The 21,827-nt window shown below is 33.8% G+C and overlaps 1 protein-coding gene across 8 annotated transcripts in view; it reads right to left on the bottom strand.

Annotated features, from left to right (window-relative positions):
* The window catches only part of dally (division abnormally delayed protein), a 643,966-nt gene that overhangs the window by 191,638 nt on the left and 430,501 nt on the right, over positions 1 to 21,827 (bottom strand). The window contains exons 1-2 of one of the 8 annotated variants that reach the window (XM_070111676.1): positions 21,394 to 21,689; positions 18,657 to 19,353 (exon numbers count right to left, since the gene is read on the bottom strand). The exons of 3 other annotated variants lie outside the window; for them this stretch is intronic. In XM_070111676.1, the coding sequence (XP_069967777.1) occupies positions 18,657 to 19,011 (355 nt within the window). In that variant the 5' untranslated portion in view covers positions 19,012 to 19,353; positions 21,394 to 21,689. Of the gene's footprint in view, positions 1 to 18,656; positions 19,860 to 21,305; positions 21,690 to 21,827 lie in introns of those variants that run through there. 4 more of the 8 variants (XM_070111675.1, XM_070111674.1, XM_070111677.1 and 1 more) reach the window with 4 other exon arrangements.

Raw genomic sequence — 21,827 nt, forward strand, 5'->3', positions numbered from 1 at the left:
ATATCTTTTACTTTTTTATATATTTTTATTTTTTAGTTGTATAATTTAATTTATTTATATTTTAATTAAATTTTGATTTAAATTAAAAAAAATTATAATAATTTTTGTCAATTTTGCCCACTCCGTTTCACGGTGAAACGCTTAATCAACTACAGATATGAATACATTACTTAAAAATCGTTAAGTTTATATTTATTTTATATATAGTAATATAATTTGTTTGTCAGTTAGCTACACTGTGCGTTGACCAAACAACCTGTCACAGGTATGATACCAACATTTCACTTATTTCACCTCTTACATCTTTGCTGCTGTTGTTTACTAATGCACAAAGATATTTCATGTTTGACTTTTCGGTTGGAAGTACACTAGTACATACGTATGTAAGAAAATATATATTATGTGCGTATGTATTGTATGAGTCTATGCGCCTACGTTCACATGAATTATTCAATGCACTTTTCATTGTTGTTGTTGTTACTGTTGTTGGTGCTCTTGCTGCTGTGTTACCTTTATCTATTGCCTGGTCATGCTGCAGCGGTCTTCACTGCCTTTGTTGTTGTTATTAAAACAATTCAGTTCTTATAGAGATGTGTGTGTATGGGTATGTACAAGACCAATAAGAGGCCCGCAAATATTATTACTAAATAAATTCTTTTACATTTCACACGATTATTATGGCATCGCCGTACTTTCCTCACATCATTTTGCCCACCAACTCACACTCTCAAGCTGCGCAGAGCAGTGACATGCACTGACTCACAATTGTACCTGTTAAAGGTATGATTCATACACACGCGTACCTACATATGTATATGTGTAATTGTGCTGCAAAGTTAAAAAACTAGAAAACGAAAGAAAGCAGATTTGAATTCTTCAGCCCGATTGCTTCGGATTCAATTAATCAATCTGGCGTTGTGTGAGAAATATGAGTGTATGAGTGTCTTAGAGGTATGTATGTGTATATATGTATGTTTGTAGTGGCATTGATTAGTCTATTGTAACTCGGATTATCCATAATTGTTTTTGCCTTTGTCCATTTTAAGCCACTTGCGGGTGTGAGAAATCATTGAAGCCTAAACTGCTTAAGCATTTGTTGTTGGCACAAAGAAATGCGATTAAGAATTTTATTGAATGGACAAATCGCTTCTCAGGGAAATTGTGCGTAAGTGTGTGTATGTGTAGGGAGATTAGTTCATGATTTAATTTAATGAGGGGAATTAACACTCAAAAACTCTAAAAATATATGTTTTTGTACAAATACAGTACATACTATGTATATATCCAATATATATTTAACAAGTAAGGAAGGGCTAAGTTTGAGTGTAACCGAATATTTTATACCTCAAACAACCTTACGGATAGACCCATTCAGGCAAGAGGACACACTGTTATTAGAAAGAGATTATTTCTGAATTTCATTAAGATTTCTTACATAGATGCGGTATAAAGTCAACTAGAAGTTCGAAAATATTATATTTACGAGAGGTATATTGGGGCTAAGATAAGTATTGACCTGATTTTACCCATTTCTAGCACAAGTTATAGTCCGATTTCGACAATTTATCAAATACCTAGAACGTACTATTTGTGCAAAGCTTTCTGCTGATAACTTCATTGACGCAAGATTTGTATACTGTGAAGCGAAAGAATCAAATGAAATTAAACAATTTTTTATATCGGAAGTAGGCGTTGTTGTCACCGGATTTCGCTCAACTTAGTAGTGTAGTAATAGTAATGATAAATACCACACAAAATTTGATTGAAATTGTTTTCGCTCAAGGGCACTTTGTGGGCGTGAAAATGTACCGATTTCGCCCATCTGCAATACTGCCTCCTGTAAGGTGCCACGTGTACGAAGTTTCATCAAGATATTATAATTTTTACTAATTTTATCGCTTGCATAGACGGACACACGGACGGACGAACAGACAGTTACTCGGAATTCAACTCATCTCGTCATCTTGATCATTTATATAGGTATATAATAATAATATTTTAAAAGATAGTCATTAAAAACAGTTTTAGTCTCATTGTTTGCTCTCTTCAAGCTGTCTAAATTTTTAGAAAACAATCATTCTAATATCGTATTACGATGGTAGCAACATTTATGAAATTTCTATTTAAATGTTTTTTCTTAATTAAATTGTTCTCAACTGTAAAGCTGCCATAAACACATTTCTTAAGTTTACAATGCCTCCCACTTTCATTAATTTTATGTGCTCCTGCTATATCTGAGAGAATTCAACGTATTTAGTTTTCAAAATATGTTTGTGTCTGTCTACTTGCTACAAGTTTGTTATTTTAATGCCTTTCAAAAATGTAGTTTTGTTTACCAGCTGTCTTAGTTGTTATTGTTTTTTATTTACACAAATTTGAAAGAGCTTCTTCAGAGGTGGGTGGTGTGACCATAGTATGGATTTTATAGCCAACAGGAATGAGTTCTTGAAGTAAACATGAATTATAGGAAGCTTAAGAGTAGTATTTTAGAGCAAGTAACTAATACTTGTATAATAGAAAGTAATATTCGTTCAATATAGAAATATGACAACAAATTCAATATAATAAAGAAGAACTCAATATCGATTAATATAATTTATGTTAATGCATATCGCTTAAAAAGTACTTATTTTAAACATTTCTGTACGTTTTCAGTATATTTTTGGTTGCTCTAGAAGACTGATGCTCGCTTCGTTGTAATTAGTTTTAATCCAAAGGCTCGTTATATACTAATTGTATCCATTATTAAGTCAATACAAAGTAATTATTGCTTAAAACTAATCCTGTCGCAAGTGCTATAACTCGGTATTGATTCAAAATATTGTATGTACTTTTAAATTAGTCATGATTGATGTGGACAGAGAACATAATCCATTGTCTTATATCGGTGAGTACTTTTTTTAAATATTGATAACTAAAAGTACTTAATATGGTTTATATAATACAATAGTTTTTTACTGACTAAAGATACTCAGTACTTAGTAATTTAAAGTACTCGTTACTAAAGTTATTTCGTTAGGTGAAAACTTAACAGAATTTTTGTAACGCAATAATACGGTTGCCAAATATTTATAATCAGTATTTTTGTTAAACTCTAAGAAATTAATCGAGTACTTGGAAGTGTTTCTAGATTACAACGCAAAAATAACTTCAAGATTTAGAGGTTTTAAATAACTTTTAATCTTAAAATATGCCACTTAATATTCAGTGTGATTACTAATTACATGCATTGTAATCAGTAGTTCAGGTAATCAAAACACAAGTAATCAAATACCTAAAAATATTTCAAGTTACAACGGAAGAGTAGTTCATAAAACAGGAAGTTCGAAGAATTTCAGCTCAGAACATCAGAACATATGGCTTGGAATAATCGGTGTAGTTGTTAATTGCATCTGACTTTACCGAAATTATCCATACATATACTGTATTTCTATAAAATTTAAATTTTCGTAAACTATTAATCAATATTTTTTAAGTGCCAATGCGTGTTTAGCAAATTGCTTGAGTATATGTCTCAGAGGATTAGATTTTTAATAGCGAGCCTCATACTCATACTTGGCAAGCCTTTCTTAGAGGTGTCTAGCAACCAATGTTTTAGAGTACGAAGCGAAAGACAAACAATCGGATTTTTTTTTACCCACCCTAATGTACATACATATATTAACTACGAATTTCCGCTCAAAAAGCAAGAAGTCAAACTCCACAAATTTTGTTTCTGCTCATTGCTACATACTAAGTAAATATCAATGTATGTTTGTAAATGAATGTCTGTATGTAATTGGTTGTTACTTTAACTTTATCTACGGCAATAAACAGATCATTCATTGTATAAACATTCAGAAATGCTTAGAATATTTACAGAAAATGCATATTCAGGTGTCATTAAACAGCCGCCAGACCCAAATGCTCTAGATCCAGCAGGAGAAGCGATCTTTCGTTGCACTGCACGCTTTTATCACTTTGCCTTTGCGCTGCACCTGAGCTCATTTCATGCGCATTTTAATGTTTATATAACAATTTAACGCTCTTTATTGCAACATATTTGTTTTTGTTGTTGTTGTCTGTGCACCGTAGATATATTCGGTAACATTTTTGACTGCCTCACGAATATCGCAGCTGTGTGTTATTTGAATATGAGTCAAATATTGAATCAAGTGAGCTGGTGGATTAACATTTATAAATGTATGTGGGTGTGTTTGTTGTAAGGAGTTTTATGAAATGCGAGGCAAGCGTATGCTGTGCTCCGAAGACTGCAGAAAAATAAATAAATACATAAATAAACGTAAAGTGAAAATGTTCTGCTAAAAGCCATACCAAATATGCGTGTTCGTATCTCTTAGCCCGCATAAACATATTAACACACACATATACAGCCAAACGAACAGTGAGTGTTAGATGCAAGTGCATATATTTACATACACACATACATACTCACGTGTATTTATGCATTTGTCTTCGCATGCCAGCAATTTGTTGCGCTTTGGTGGCATTTTCATTATTTACAATTCTGTCCTCCGCGGCACAAACACACACACACACACACTAATGCTTCTTCTAGCGTCTTCTTGTCATTGCGCTTATACTTTTATACCGCTTGGGAACATAAACAAATATTTATGGTATATCCACTGTGCAAATATTTATATACATATAGACATCCAGACATACATAGTCATACATATATAGAGAAATGACAAAGCAACGAAGAAATGAAATAAAACTAAGAGACTGCCTAAGAACTTTGATAGCTGGCTGCCAGCTCCAGCTTCATAGGGCGAATACCCGGCGTTAGCATATGTACATACATACCTATATACATACAAATATGTACGAGTATGTATGTATGGATGCACCATCACCTGTGTGGGCAATAGGAATTTCGGTATCTGAGTTTGTTTACTCACATGTTTATCGTGGCATTTACGTATCTATAGAGTTATGCCATACAGATAAGAGCGATTGCTTATAGGCATATATGCACATATGTATGTACATACCTATAACAGTCTCTTCATTCGACTGCAGGTGTTGCATATGTAGGTAAATTCCAAACACCGTGATCGCAAAACTATTAGCGCCAACAACTAAATTTTCCTTTAAATTATATAAAAATATTAAACTAACAACGTGACATTGTTATCGAAACATTCGCTAGGATTGATAATATTGTATATTTGTTGATATTTTGGTAATGAGTATAAGTTTACACTTTTTATCAGTAATTAGTTCATGTTATCGATGCTGATTATTTTGACCCTGTTATCGATAAACATTATTATTATTATTAAATTTGCTGAAACTGATAATATATATTATATTAGTCGACATTGCGGTATTGAGTATCAGTTAATACTTTTTATTAGTGATTGGTACATTTTATTGATACTGAGCATATTGACCTTGTTATCGATAAATTCTGTGAAATTTAAAAATATTTAGTCAAGTTAATGTCAGTAATCAGAACCTTTAATTGAAACTCATTATTTTGACCTTAGGTTTAACCAGACTCAATCAAGTTCGGATATCTTACTTTTATTTGTTATCGATTATTTTAAATTGGTTAATCGTCAATAACTTATTATTCGATTACTTTGTTCGGTAATGTGTATCAGTTATTATTTTTATCGAGCATTATTAATTTTTATCGAGACTTCTATCTTTAGTCCATATTTTATCGATAATATAATTAAATATTTAGAGCCGATGTTTGCGAATTGTCTAATCGACGATTGATAATCTCTTGCTCTACTAGAAGTAGTTTCTTCGATTATAAGCACATTTTAACGATGTTGAACATTTTTTAATCGATAAATATTAGCTATGATCTAAACTAAGTACTTTCTAATCAAAAATGCGTACTTTTAACCCATACTGAGTACTTGAGTATTTTGCAGTTGTTAGTTATTTTACTAAAAGGTTTCGAGCGCTAGTTGAAACCATGAAAGTAAAGCAAATTAAATACAAATATACATACTTACATCCATATATGTATGTAATAGTATCGACGCGACCACTTAGTCACCTGCTAACTCGAAAACACCCTCACCTCATCCGCTTTGTGCCGCAAACACTGTTTGATGTATCGTAATCGCATGCGAACTCACGAGATATTAAGCAAACACCACAACACACATTTGTACATGAAGATATAGAAAAATTTGTCTGCGTGCTTGCGATAAGATTGTCGTTAGGCTCCAGTGTGCAGTCTCTTATTTGCCTAAATATTAAATTGATATTGAATTTTTGTGGTTTTATTTTGTTGTGCACTTTGTTCCTTGTTGGGTGTTTGCCAAATCACTAAGTTCGGTTATGAAATGCGAAATATATACGGTATATACTATATTAATTCGATAAAAAATACGAAACAAATATCAGAAGATTTTACAGGAGAGTAGTCTGTTTGAATTCTTGCAACCACAATATTTGAATAAGGAAAAAATAATAATAAAACAGTTTTTTCAATTTTTAGATTACGTTTAATTTAGCATTTGTGATTATAAGCTAAACTCAATCGGTCGTTCCAGAACCTGTTAGTAATTCAAGGAAAGCTTGGTCAAATGATTAACTATTTGGAATATATTTTAGCTTTTTTGATAATTTGGTGTAAGATCGTGATTCATGTGCCCCAACAATGATTTTTTGCTCAAAATATTTTAAACAGCCTAGTCTTTGGAGTAATTCGGTATACCGCCAGTACACGTTTTTCCAAATAGAAGAAATTGTCTATATTTATATATATTTGGTTTCGGTAAATGAATTTTATCCTGTTCAGGTTATGTTAGAGCTGTGAGGAGTACAAAGGTTGGAACCTTTGAATTTCATTCATTGCGTTTCTTAAGTGTACCTCCCGATTTTTTATCCTATAACTTGGACTGATATTTCAATAATCGATAAGTTTCTTCAAAAGCTTTCAGTAGCTTCTTATAAAATGTTCAGTAAGCTTTGCAAAAGCTTTAAGTCTCTTTTTCAAAAGATTTCAGTAAACTTTACAAAGCTTTAAAGACATATATACACTTTCCTAACATAATTGAAAGCACTCGTTATACAAATAATTTTCAATTCAATTCAATTGCTTTAATTGGAACTTTTTTTTTTTTAGAAAAGCTCGCATAATTTTTTTAAGTTCTATGTCGCAAATAATGCAGTAATGGACTTAAAGTTTTTCTGGTAGCCATTCTGAATTATTCAAAAAATGCATTTTTGCAATAAATTTAGGTTTCTCTGAAAACAGCTCTTAAGAAGTATTTTTCGTGAAATTTAGTTTTATTTAGCCTCACAAGATTTGCTTAGCAATAACATTGCATTAAGTTTCTGGCTCTCAAGTTTTAACAATTATACACTTAAATTTCTTTTATTAATTGATTTCAAAGCAGATTGCTTGCAAATCTCATATTTCCGTTCACAGCTGCTTAGCTTTGACCTCTTTCGACGGCACTTCTATATATACAACCATATATACCATGAGTACAATTTTATATACAGTAACTTTTTCATTCAACTTAACATATACACATTACATTTAAGTCTTCTTTATTGTTGCCCATCTGGTTTGTAGCGCTAATTGACTATTTTTCTTTTATTAAGTCCAGATACAAATACAAATATGCAGAAGTATAATTATGGGCTATTTATATGAGGTCATATTGATATATGTATATGTAGATGGGTTTACATATCGCTGTTTATTCGCATTTTCTCCAATTTTTGAAAATGTTTATAGATATGTATATACATATATATTTAGATATGTTTTTATTACCCAATATTTTGGCTGCTGCTGCCTCTAAGCTGTTACTTCCATTTACCAAAAACTGATGTCATCACTTTGTCCATTGCTTTGTTTCAATCGTTGTTGTTTTCATTCTTACACATACTTTATATTATGTACTTTGCCATCTGTAATTTCTGTTCTTGCTTTGCCTTCTCATCTGTTTCATTCATTTCAATTAAAATAATTACAATTTTATACATTAACAATTTAATTAACATTATTTTCTCAGTGGTGTTTGTGTCGTCGGTGACGGCCAGGCAAAGGAAATACAAACCGTCACACGCTGCGCGGCATACCTAGGTGGTGGACATACATACATAGGTATATATGTACGTACATACATTTATGGTATACAATATATATTTACATATGTACATTTGCAGATGAAGATAAGTTTGTGAAGGAGTCAGCGTGTGGATAACATCTATGCTTCCTTACATGCCTGATGGCAGTAAATACATAGCCTCATAGACAAATACTTGTATATATATGAATGAATGTATTCTTATATATTTTTTTACGCATCGCTTTGTGTTCTCATGTAAAAATTAAGCAAAGTTTCAGCGCGATTCGCATGAATGATGGAGAAAAAACAACAACAAGAAATATATGTTGATCTAAAAGCTGTTTCAGTAAGTGAATGAACCAGTAGCACATGTTAACTACTTACGTATCTGTAAAATATTTTATTTTCGACTACACTTGTTTCTTGAATGCCTCATAAATATGCTCAGGAGGTCGTCACGACCGACCAGATCCAGTTCAGAAACCGATTCAGTTACACAGTTACATATTTTTTTCAGGCATGCGCGTGATTATTATGTCGAGACATCCAAATTTATGTGTTCAAAAATTTTTGAAAAAGATAAAAGTCTTCCTAAAAGTCATTTAGAGATTAAGATGGTCATAAAAGGCTCTTTAAGTGGATGTGGAAAGCAACTGTAAGTTTTTGAAACTTATAAGATTGCTAAATTGTATTTCTTAAAATTCCGATAGTACTAGCGCAATACAAAATTTATGAATTTATGAAGGGGGCTTACAAGAACCGTTCCCACAGCAGTCGGGACTACATTACCGAAAAGCTTTTGGTACGATCCCAGAAGTTTTGATATGTCCACTTATCGGATAAAATCAAGTGGTACATTAAAAATAGAAACAAAAAGGGCCCATTAAGGAATAATTCTTAATAATTGATATGTCTGATATAATCAATTAAAACTTGCTTAGATTGTTTAGAATATAGGCGTTTTTTAAGATCTATATAAACGATTATTTTCGTTTTCTATTGCGATAATTACTTAGTATCATTTGTTCTCCTACAAGAGTTCACCAAAAACCGCCCAAAAACAGCAACAAAAAGTTAGATCCTATAGACCATATGAGCCAGAACTCGATGATTGCCTTGCACCAAGTGAACAATGAAAGTAATGATGAATTGTTATTATAACAGCCAATTTTCTTTGTGTTCTTGTGCGCTACTTGCGTCATAGAGACCCTGAGAATTTAACGATATTAAAGAATAACAAAAATTTGACAAAAACTTATATGTTCTACTTAGAAGACAAATATTCAGAATATTTTTGTAAGGAAAGAAATCAACAACAATACAAAATGATTTCAACTAGCGGAAAAGCAAACACATGCCAATATATCCGTAAACAAGTATTCAAACAAGCTTAAAAGCACTCAGCTGTCGAGGCAGTGGCATTAGTGCTCCATGCTCGGAGGAGACTTAGCCAAAATAGAGCGAGAGACGGTAGAGGAAGAAGAAGAAGCCCAAACCGTTCAGTACACTTGTCAACACTATAAAATTAAGTAGCGACTGGATGCTGAAAAGCATTTGCTTTAGTTGATTGTTTGTTTTTGGTTTTTGTGTATGCCACATAACCGAATTTGTACTTATGCATGGACTTATAGTTATGTTTGTGTGTTTGTGCATGTGCGGTATAAGCAGCTTAAGTTGAAAAGTTCTTGGCTGCTTAACTATCCGATAACTACACGAGACAGAAAAGCATCAGGGCACAGTGGTCCACAGTGAAGAACACCTTGGAGACCTGAAAGTGAGTTGCCACAGTGCTAAGCGATTATACGGATGTAAGGTACAAAATACAGAAACAGATACAGGCGACATAGCAATACTTGACTGCTGCAGTTGAAGTTGACTCGGAGGCAAACAACAAGAACAAATAAGTACGAATCTACATTTAGTGTTTTTATTTCATTAAAATTTTTTTGTTGAAAACACAATTCGGGAAGATGTGAAGAAACACCTACACAGACACATTTTCCCTACCAACTTCGTTCCCATTAGCAATTGCCATTATTTTATATATACGAATATATATATATATATATATATGTATGTAATCATACAAATAAGTGTTGAAATTCATATTTGTAGGAGTTTTTTTTTTGTGGCAAAACAATAACAATGCCCTGCTTCCGACAACTGCTAGAGGGACAATTACTGGCGCTAGTGTTCAAATATCCTATATGTATACTTGTATATGCTTATATATTTATAAATATGTGCGTGTAAACTCCATAAGTTAAATGGAATATTACTTGAGAAACAGACTTTAAGTTCAGCGTGAAGGATAAAATGAGCGGAAATAGGGCGAAGAAGTCTTAGCTTATAATTTATATCAATCTTAAGAGAGTGAAGCGTATAAATTAAGATTTGGTTGTTGTTGTTTTCAATGCCGTTGTCGCAATTCACAAATGTTGTTGAAATTTTATAAATCCATAAACACTAAAGCTTTACATCAGTTTAGAAGGCTACGGTTCTTCCCATGGAAATCGATAGTGCCTTATTCAAAAAAAAAAAAACGTAAGAAAATAATAAATCACGATTTTATAAATTGTAAATCATCGGAAAATATATTTAATATCGTTTTAAATTTTCAAACTCCTGGTGAGAAATGAATCCTTTAAACTCCTCCAAATATCAGGGTAAACGCTCATTAAAAACATAAAAGCTTCACCAAAATAGTTTTACACTAGCTTTTCACCATATTCCACTATGCTGTTGACAAACCAAATCATAATTACCTAAAACGTAGAATGATTTTAAACGCTTACGAGAGTCTGCTTAAGTAATTCAAAAGCGATTCTCAGTTATTAAAGCGCAATTACTGAACATTTTGATTAAGACAGAAGACTTAGATACAAAGCAATATTTCCTTAGGTTCAGTTTGTAAAAAGACAAACCAAATTCAAGTATCTCAAAAAACAATTCGAAATTTGGTATTTACAAGTATATACTCAAAACCAGTTCATCAACGTATTTATCTCCTGTCCTAACATCAATTGAAAGATTTTGCGGTTTTAAAGATATCCGCTTCTTACCGCCTTTGAAGCCACTTTTGAAACCAACAAAAATTCAAATTCAAAACAGTTCTTCTTCAGTATAAACATTTCGGGCATATCTCGTGGAATTGATATAAACATATGAGAAGATTACTCGAATTATGACTGTAAACTAAGGAGAAACTCGTTGAGAGCATCGAGCTTTCTAACAAATCTACATGAAATTTCGAAACCAAAATTTCTGTAAAAGAAAGTAAAAATGCTTTTGAGAGTTTGGCAAAGGTAAACTGATTTCGAATTTTTCGGTTCATACATTTCCTAGCTTTGAAAAAGCAATTGTTTTTAGTGCGTTCAACAAACAGTACGTTCGAGAAACAGTTAAAAAATTATTATTTTCAGTCTTGTTTTTATTCAAGAAATCCCTAGTGTATATACTAAGAGGATGTTGAAAAACTAATATAGGGAAGATACTTATTCTAGCATCCATGAAAAAAACAAAAGTGCGCTTGGTATATTTATGTCATTAGTGGTATAACTCGATTCGAAGTAAGTAACATATAACAAAAGATGAACTTATAAAGAGGAGATTTGTGAATAGCTCACTTTAAGTGGAGAAACGCCATGTCATGCATACCCCATTAATTATACATACATAATTGTACTTAAATTTACTCCTACAATGTATAATAATGAAATAATTTAATCTGATTTGACCTTACGCCATCTATACATATATTTGTAAGTATGTACACATATCTTCCTTTAATCTAGCCTAAACCTAAAAGACCATAGTTAATTTTCCTTGTACAATCCCTTCCCTTTAATTACAAAAATATTTCAGAACATCGCGAATACACAACAAAGAACCCAACAAACACAGTATACACACTCGCACCGCACACAATTAACTACGAAATAATTATAATTGATAGCTTTATAGGGCGACCTTGACTGGCGGATATCGGCTGTTTTAAACAAGCAACCGTTCATGCGCAATTAGCTCGCACAACGCACAAAAGATAAAGCGAAAGAAGACAATGATGAAAAGCAGGTAAAGAATACTTGTACAACAAAAATAGCAAGCGCCAGAGGCACGAGCAGGCACCATCAAATGGATTAGAAAAGTCTTTGACACTGCAAAAATGAATCTGCGCCACCGACTAGTGCTCCTACGTCAATCGTACCAACCAAAAATAACAACTACAACAACTAAACAAATCAAGTAAATATCGTTTGGCAGCTGCTTAGCGTATTTGATAACTTTGAAATAGTTGCGAGCCGTCAGATGAACACGAAGAACACAGAAGATGGAAGCGAGTAGAGCGCGCGGGTAAGACAGAAAGATTGAATACTGTGTTAGTGATGGAATCAGCTCGCTTGCCTGTGCGGCAAATCCGAAAGTGACATCATATAAACTTTGATCACATGTTGAAAGAAAATCGCTCGTAACGATGAAATACATATTCTGAGTCATTCAACTCTCAACCCTCCCGCATAATTATTATATACACAACAAATGAATAAAGGAGATGGTAGCAAAGTGAGGAACTCGAGTAAAGGAAAAAAAAAACCGTTTATATTATAGTCGGATCTACGTAACCAGAACGGGTTCCGAATTTTGCACGACCAAAGGACTGTAGACTCGACGGCAAAATTATTTTGAGAATGTTTTCTGCGGCTACAAAAACAACGATAACGGGATTTCTGAACCTTTACTAGAGCTTTCGGATGGATATTAGACTTCACAAGAAAGTTTTCTTTTTGTATAGTACGGGTATAAACAAACGATTTTCATCAACTTACGCATTTTGCTTTAGATAGCTGCACTTTTATAAGAGCTTTCATTACCTGAGTGTCTTATACGTGACCTACAACACGGATTGATATCCTGATTTTCAGAATTTGTATATAACACAATCGGGAGCCACCATTATACCTCAACTTATAGCACTTTTTCTTCAGACACCTGAACTTTTACTAGAGTTTTTTCAATAATTCATTTCATTAATTGTCAACTTATTGCTAGCTTATAACAATTTTTTGTATTCTTCCTGTGCTTGTGCTCATATTTTGAATGTTTATTGAAAGCAAAAAGCTCTTTAATTTGATTTTAAATAAATAATATAAAAAGTCCGTCTTAATGGACATAGTTACATGGTTACAGCATGTGTCAGGGATGCTTCAGAAGGAGTAGAATGATGAGGCATGTGATGTTGGTTAATATAGCTCAGCACAACAAGTGCAATATTTCGTGGAATAAATATTTAGATTGAAAATAATAACAGTTTTTGTTAGCTGTTAGATTGATTGATTGACTCTTTCCAATCAAAAACATTAGTAATAACAAATAATTGGTCTAAAGTTTCTTTAAAACCTGAGAAAAACCTTAATCAAAATCTTAAAAAAAATCCACAAACACTCCTATCTTCCCGAATAAGGCAGGCAACCAAGTTTTCGTTCATTTTTGGAGATTTCTTCCCTAATCCTCAATTTGTTAATTAACGCTGCGTTATCTTGAATACTTTTTTGTTCTTCAACACCTTTTCAGCTAGTCTGCTTCAATGGGTGTTAGCTGGTCCCACATCTGTTAACATATACACATATGTACATACATTATACTCATATATAAATAATTATGTGCTATATATTTATGTATATCGACTATTGTGCCGCTGTAGAGTGAGTGCTGCAGCTTGCTCGTCATTCGCATTAGATATGAATTACTGAAGTGTACAAGCATAAAATTGTTCATTAATCTCGAATATTTGACAGCTTTAGTCAGATAAATGAAATATAACACTGACACGACAGCCAAATCACGACTGAATATATTTAAATATGCGCAAATGGTCAGTGGTGGCCCTATTGGAAAAAGTTGCTTAAAAGCTTGTAGGGATTTTCTTTTGTTTTTTTCAAATACAAAAAGGTAAGTAGTAGTAGATTCAGAGTACATTACAGTTGTTTTTCAATAAAAGCGACAACTTTTTAAAGATAATCATTATACATATTTACATTTATATTGTATATGTATACTTGTACTCATGTATTACTAATGAGCTAAATATTAGGCATATTCGTCTCTCCACAACAACAAATTGTCGAATCGAACAAACAACTTGGATAAAAAAAATATACAGGAAGAAGGTATCAACATGCTCGTTTTAATTTAACTCTCCTACATTTATTGAGAAGCGAGCAAGTTTATACTAAGCAATATGTCACACAATCCATCATTCGTGCCACAAACAATAACTTTCGCAAGTTAACTCCAACAAAAAAATGTAACTTTCTAATAATTTTACTTTCCCCAAAGTGTGCTAAGTTGTCATTGATGCTTTTCAGCTCGATTGGGTTTGCGACTTTCGCTGACTTACGCTGTCACTTCACGACGGCGCGAAACCAAAACGTCTGTAAAATAATGCTTTTGACACAGCTGACAATTGCTAAATAAATTATGGTTGTTAATTTTATTCTTAAATATTATTTTTTCGCAACAAAAATTGTATTTTATAAAAAATATTTAATAAGAATTTATTTAAATTAGACACCTTTTATCGCCTTAGCAACTCTATGTAGTTAAGAAACTTGTTTACTTAATTCATCCCATCTTCAGTTACTTGCGAGTAATTTTGTGGCATAAATCATTAACTAACTACATTTAAGTAATTTAGTCATGACGCCGCCAGTTAGTTTATGCATATTCTATAGAGGCTGTCATAAACTTATCGTGTTTGTCTGCTCTGTTTTTTTTTCTCATAAATTTTGTTGTGTCATTTTTTTCTCGTTTTGGTAATTTTTTGTTTTTAGTTTTATTTTGTGTTTTGTCACGATAAACTTTTGTTTTGCTTGCTATTAACCAATGCTATCCGTCCAACCGTTTGTCTGTGTCACCTGCCATGTGGCTTTTCACACACGTTTTTCTCCAGCATGCCGTGCTCACGTCACCGTGTCATTAGCGATGGCGTCAATTGCCGCATTTTCGAGTCATGGAACGCCAGCCGGTTCGTGAATAATTCAATAGTTCATGGAAAATTAGTTGCAAATAGCATTTTGCCCGCCATTGGAAATTTATTAACTGCTTTGCGGTTTAAGTGTAGATGTAACAGGTTCAATTAGTTTGAAAGAAATGTTTGAGTGTGGCTTAAGTAAGATGTTTGAACTAAAATTATTTAGATTTAATTAAATATTACAGAAAAGGTAATGTTTCTGTTTTTTTTTCGCAGACGATATCTTCAACATTCACCTTCTCCAATACAAGTCTCTAAAACTTGTTGGAGTAAGTAATACAAGTATCTGGCGAGAAAATATCAGAAAAAATTTTCAGATCTCAGTATTTTCGCCAGTTGAAAAAAATTACATACAGAAATCTTGGACTCTGTAAATTAATAGTGAAGTGAGAATAATTATACCATGTTTTTGAAATTACCAGAATTTAAATGAATTGGGCTCTGCATCATTACTGAATCAATCTTCTGTCCTTGGAAGTATTTTTTAGTGGTGGAGAAAAAGTTTAGATTAATACGCTGATCCAGATGGATATCTACCGAGGCTATAAGAGAATGTCAAAGGTCTTTGCCGATGCTGACACTCAAGACTCATTAATTAATTCCTATATTTTTTGATCAAATTGTTATTATTGTTAGACAGCTTGGAGATAAGTATAAAGGTATAACCTTAACTTTGTTTAGATAACCAAGGTAAGCTAATAATGGAGAGCTTTTGCAGACCCAGATTCTAGATTCAGAACATATATGTGAGCAACGAAAATAAGGCCGTCAATAAAAACAAATTACTTCTACCATGTACCGTTCCCTGGGGGTTAAACAGACTTGCTAAAATTTATAAATTTGATATTCATACCAAATCAGGCGATATCTTCAAATGAGCTCACTATAAATCATGATTAAAATAAATCTCCACATCTACATATAATTTTTATATTGCTTGTGGTAGCAGAATATATTTCTCCGTATTAAAAACCCCTATACAGCGCCTAACTATTGCCTCGCCGTAAATATTAATTGATTTTTTGGAAATATTAATTAAGCTTTTAGTTGTTAGTATTTTTACCGACAACTTTTCCAACCGCATTTATCAATCAGTTTTTGCTCGCAACAACGTAATTTAACTGTAAATATTGATTCGACCACACAATAACTAGTATCGGCCACAATTTCCCCGCCTTTTTAAACACTAAATGTGAAAATCATTCTTTTAATTTTTTCTATAACACATAAATGGGTGTTAATTTTTCACATATTCCAAACGGAAAACTTTATCCAATTTAAATATAAAAAATCCAGTAAAATAAAATGTCTGGACACAAATAAAACTTTATGAAAGCGACAATATCCAACAGCTGCCAGGCATTTGTTTTGTCTTTTTCGATTCGACTGAGCTTTCGCCCGTTGAGGCAAAACTTTTCAAGCCAATTTCCCTAGTTTGTAGTGCTTTTTATTACTATGCTTTGTGTATCAAGCACTTACGGGTGAGTCCACTGAGGTTTTTATTGTTGTTATTTTCGATTTATCGGAATTCTTGCTAGTGATTTACGCATCTACGATTGACTCGACCTGACCTTCGCAATGACTGTCGTTTGTGTGAGAATGTTGAATAGCGCAACAACAACCATTAGGCAAACACTAACAATTGACATCAATAGCAAATTTTATCGAAGTTTTACAACTTTTACTCATTGTTAACAACTTTCGACGCGTTTTTGTTTTTCCTCCTTCTCTACTTATTCTTATTCAGTTATTATTCACCCTATCAACTCGTAAGACATGTCGAAACGCACATTGGCATTCCGCTACTTGTTAGTAAGTATCGTATCCTTGATGAACTTTTTAAGTACCTAGAATTTGTTGTTTGGCACAGTTGGTGCAAATGTATGTTTGTATGTGTGTTTGCAGTGGGTACACGTGTTTCGACGATGTCCTTGACAGTGATGCCAAAAAAACAAAAGTAAGGAAAAACTCGAAAATGAAGAACCGCTGTAGTTAAGAAGGTTATGTTAGTAATTGTTTAGGTGACAAACTGAAGTTCATTAAGGATTAGTACGAATTAGTGCGAAGGTCGTGTAATGAGCAATCTCATCATACGTTTGGAGCTCTAATGCATTTTGTAACACGTAAGATAAGATAAAAGCTTTTAAAAGTTTCTGTTATAGAGCTTTCATCGCATTTTCCGTTTTTAAAGCTTTCAACGTCTTTACATTGGTTTTGCATTATTCAGTAGTAGGTATAATTAAAAAAAAAAAATTTTTTTCGCTATTTTGAGCTTGAGATTGTTTCTTGTATTTGATAAGCAGAATAAAGCTTTTGATAATTCCTGAGTGATTATATAAACTCTAGCGTATAGAGTTTTCAGAAATCAATTCGACTCTATATATTGTCCAAAGAGCTTTCGCATTATTTTCCCTTTTCTGGGCATTCGACACTTTTCAGTTCAAAATTAAAGAAAACAGATACTCCATCTTACATACATGCCATATACCAGCCTTTAGGTTTTTTGATTTAAAAGCTCTCTGTAACTTTCATTTGAGAAATCTGACCGTTCAAACAAAATGTACTTACACAGCTTTTAAACTCTATCAAATAACTAACTTTGCCTTTATTATCTTCCTCTGTATCCATCCTAAGCTTTCTTGGTACATATGTACTATATATAACCAAAATAGGTTGACTATATTTGCCGTTAACTCAAACGAAAAACTCTCATATCGTCTAAAAGCAACTCAAAGCAAGCGGAATTTTTTATTTGCTTAACTTTTATAGACGCTTCGTTGTTTTATTTGCTTCCAACTAACTGTCCCCAGTACGCTACACCAAAGGTGGGTCACCAACGCGCAAACATTATTGCCCGCGCGCTTACTTCCTTTGCGAGAAATTGTTTAAACGCACAAAGCTGAATTGCCTTTGCAACTTGCCACCAAAGCAGCGAGTTTGCTTTGCTTTCGCACCAGGCTCTGAAGTGCATGCACTGAAGCGCAACCAGTTTTAAGTTTTAAAATTTTTTCCCTGTTTTTCGCTTATTTCCTTACTTTATGCCATTTAATGTCAGCAACATGCTTCCTTTGAGTGTTGCACTGTTGAAGGTAATGTAAACTTGGAATTTATTTATTTTTATTATGATTTTTGGTTTCTTTAACATTTTCGTAGTAGTTTTGTATATTTTTTGGTTTATTTTTTATAATGAATTATTTTAGGAAACTTGCCGCTTTTGTGGACACTGTGGCTAAGCTTAAGTTGTGTGTCTCCTTGCCACTTCATTGGCGCAAACCAAAAATCAACTCAACTTTCAAAGTGAAAACTTTTCATTGACATTTCATTAAATGCACTTTAATGGTACAACCACATCGATTACACCCACACACAAACTACAGTGAACACACTTGCCGCGTCTTATTCCAAGTCATTAGCTAAAGTTTGTAGCTGTGGCGGTAATAAGCGCTGCTTGCCTCACACACTGGCTGTCCGTCTGACTTACTTAGTGAGTTGAGCAGCTTACATACTTTACAAAACCAAAACTAAAATAAAAAAAGCAACAAAAAATATTCTTTTCGTTTCTCACTCACCTTTTTCCTCAAAGTTGCCACTCAGCTTAATGTCGATCGTCTCGAAGTAATCCCGCACGCTTTTGCACTGTTCGCGTGTGTTTAAAATTTTGCTGGTCGAATCGCGTTGCAAGCGGCGCCTGTGATGTGCATGCTGCTGTTGTTGTTGCTCGTGATGAGCATGAAAATGATGAGCGTCGAGATGTTTCGCGTTGGCCGCCGTTGGCAATGTCAAACAACTGCTGGCCACTAAGACTGCAATGCAAACTTGCAACAGCATAAATAGTCGGCGTAGTTGTTGCTTTTTATTTGCTGTTGCTGCTGTTGTTGACTTTGGGGCGTTCCGTTTGCCGGCAATTTCGATGGCGTGGGCCATACTTGCGCGTGCGAGTGTGTAGGTGTGTGTATGTGCAATTAAAACAACAAATCTAGACTTTTTGCTTGCTTACTGTTGTTGTTGTTGTATGGCTTTAAAGCGCTTAATATGGCTTAATGCGTGTTATAATCGCCTGACAGGCGATATTTAACTTATTTTTAATGCGCGTTAATTATTCTGAATGTTGTTGTAATTTCTTGATTATATTTTTGTTGTAATTTTTTTTATTTATTGTTGTTGTACTGTCGTCGGCAACACGCTTTTGAGATAACACTATGCAAATAATTAACACAACGCGTCGCCTTTGTGTTGCGCCGCTAATCGAAAATACATAACACAAAACTGTAAAAAAACCAATAACAATAACAAAAATGAAATAACCGGTTTTAAAAAATGTGTGCGTAAGACGACTTTTTGGGCAATTAATCGATTTAATTAGAATTTAATTTCACAATGAGACACTTTGATTTTGCACGAATGCCGATGAAATGGTTATATGTGGTATACAAGTATATACTACATATGTATTTAGCGTATTTATATTATGTATTACAATATAAAAAATATATTCACAACAAAAAATAGCGTTACAACAACAGATATAACTTTTTTCCCTAAAATAACTACGCGTATTCTTTATATCACAACTTGCCACCTGCGGTTGCACGTCTCACAAATGTATTCATGCTTTGCATAAATGAATCTATTGTTTGTAAGTGTATTTGTTTATATGTTTTATAAACAGCTGACTCTCACTTATTGCAATCGCTCGGCCAACAATGAAAGTCACGCTGCTGACAGGTTGTCGCGTTGTGTGTCACACAATCGAAACGCTTAAGTACACGATTGTCAATAGTTAACTAAATTTAGCTGAAACGGTCACAGTGCGGTAATGCGGTAATTTCTGCTTGCGAAGAATTACAATTCACTGCCTTGAAATATTATATATAGAAGCGATTTTTTTTTAATCGCGCCTTTATTTGCTTGCTCTGATATTTGCGGTCTCGGTTTACCGCCAAGCGTCCCACACAATAGCGCGCTAATCGTGCACGTCCAATTGACCAAGCGCTCGAGCTTTTAACAACGCGCCTGTCGCTTTTTCCACCGCGCAGCGCTGCTAACACTATCTGTCTTTCTACCGTACTTTCTTTCCGCCAACACACATTTATTTACATACGTGTGCGTCTAATTCAATTTGATCATCGCGTTCAGAATCTGCCAGAAAGACACGACTATTACGCGGCGATTTAATGCGACCGACAAACCGAACAGAAAATATAAAAGCAAGGAACGCGTTTAGGCAATGGTGCAAAAATCGCTCATAAGATTGTTTATCTGCTTGACTGCGCGCAAGCGGCACAGGTATAGGCTGCGGCGTAACGCGAAGCTTAAGCGTATGAACGGTAAACAAGCAGCGCAGTCGCCTTTCTTTCTATTTATTTGCACTGGTTCGTAGCGCTGTTGACTGATTGTCTATTTTTTGCAGTTTGCTTTGTTTGGCACGTTTCTTTGGCTATCCGCGCGACGCGTTAGCTACACTGCGCGCTGTATACGAGCGCGCGTAGATGCGTGTGTGCTGGCGCGCTTAATGTGCGAAGGTATACATTAGGCGAAACGCTTGCAGAATCTAAATAGAATATTTAATTTTGTCTGCTTTTCTTGCCAACGCTTTAATAGCGCGCGGTGATATACCGTTTTGATGCCTCTAATGCCCAGCAGCTGATTTTTGTTTGTGAATCACTTGTTCTCACTCCACGCACACACTTTTAATGACATTCAATTAAACTTATACAAAAACACAAATTTTACACGACTACTGGCAGCTATTAAATGCTTGTTAGCAACAGCGCATATAAGTTTCAGTTTGTTGGTTTTGTTGTTGTTTTTGCTGTTCTGACAGCGCGCAATCATTTATCGCCTGCTCTGTTTTGGCTATTTTATTTTTTATTTGCTTGCCTGCTTTGACTATTATTATGCGCTCGCTCGCAAGAACACTGCAAACGCTTAAGAGAAGAGTGACATAATCGTCCACTAGACCGCAACAACACAACGCGCTAACAAAAACACATAATATTTAAGGTCAATGAAGCTGGTGAAGACGATGCCAACACTGAGGACACTGCTGCACTTTACAAAAATATAAAATACAGCAACAAAACACCGCGTTGTAACGTGAAATTAATAATTTTAACAAATTTAAATAAGGCTGAACTCTGCACCGTTAATAGCACACACTCTTCCAATCAACAATCACTATTAGACACATATATAATAATAATTTTTTCATCAATTACTTCTGAACTTTTATTTTTTGCTCGCCTTCAAATGCACTCTTCACTGGCAGCCGCTCGTCACTGCGCTTCTTAGATTTTATTTACTCACTTCGTGTTTTTTCGCTTATATTTCATGCATTGATTCTGTTGTTGCTTATTTCATTTATTTTTGTAACACTAATATTTTTCTTTGCTTCTCCAATTGCGTTTAATTATAAATTTTGCGCGTTTCACAGCGCTTTCGGCACTTCATTTGTTAGCTATAAGACTATTGCACGGTATTTCTTTTTAGCTTTATTAACTCTATTATTTTTTCTCTACTGTAATGAATCGGTTTACACGCGTTAAATATACACCTTCTCTATTATGTACGTCCGAACACTCCGACAACTCGGGTACGTATAGCGTTTGAAAGGCGAGAATTGTGAGAAATGTTCGTTGCAGACGGTATCGAACAACTTGTTAGCTGCTCGCTTCGCACAAGTTCGTTTTTCATGTTGGGTGGTGCTGTTCGCTCGATATGTTCGTGTCGGTTGTTTGAGT

This window comes from Bactrocera oleae, chromosome 6, assembly GCF_042242935.1.
Source record: "Bactrocera oleae isolate idBacOlea1 chromosome 6, idBacOlea1, whole genome shotgun sequence".
NCBI classification, from domain to species: Eukaryota; Metazoa; Arthropoda; class Insecta; order Diptera; family Tephritidae; genus Bactrocera; species Bactrocera oleae.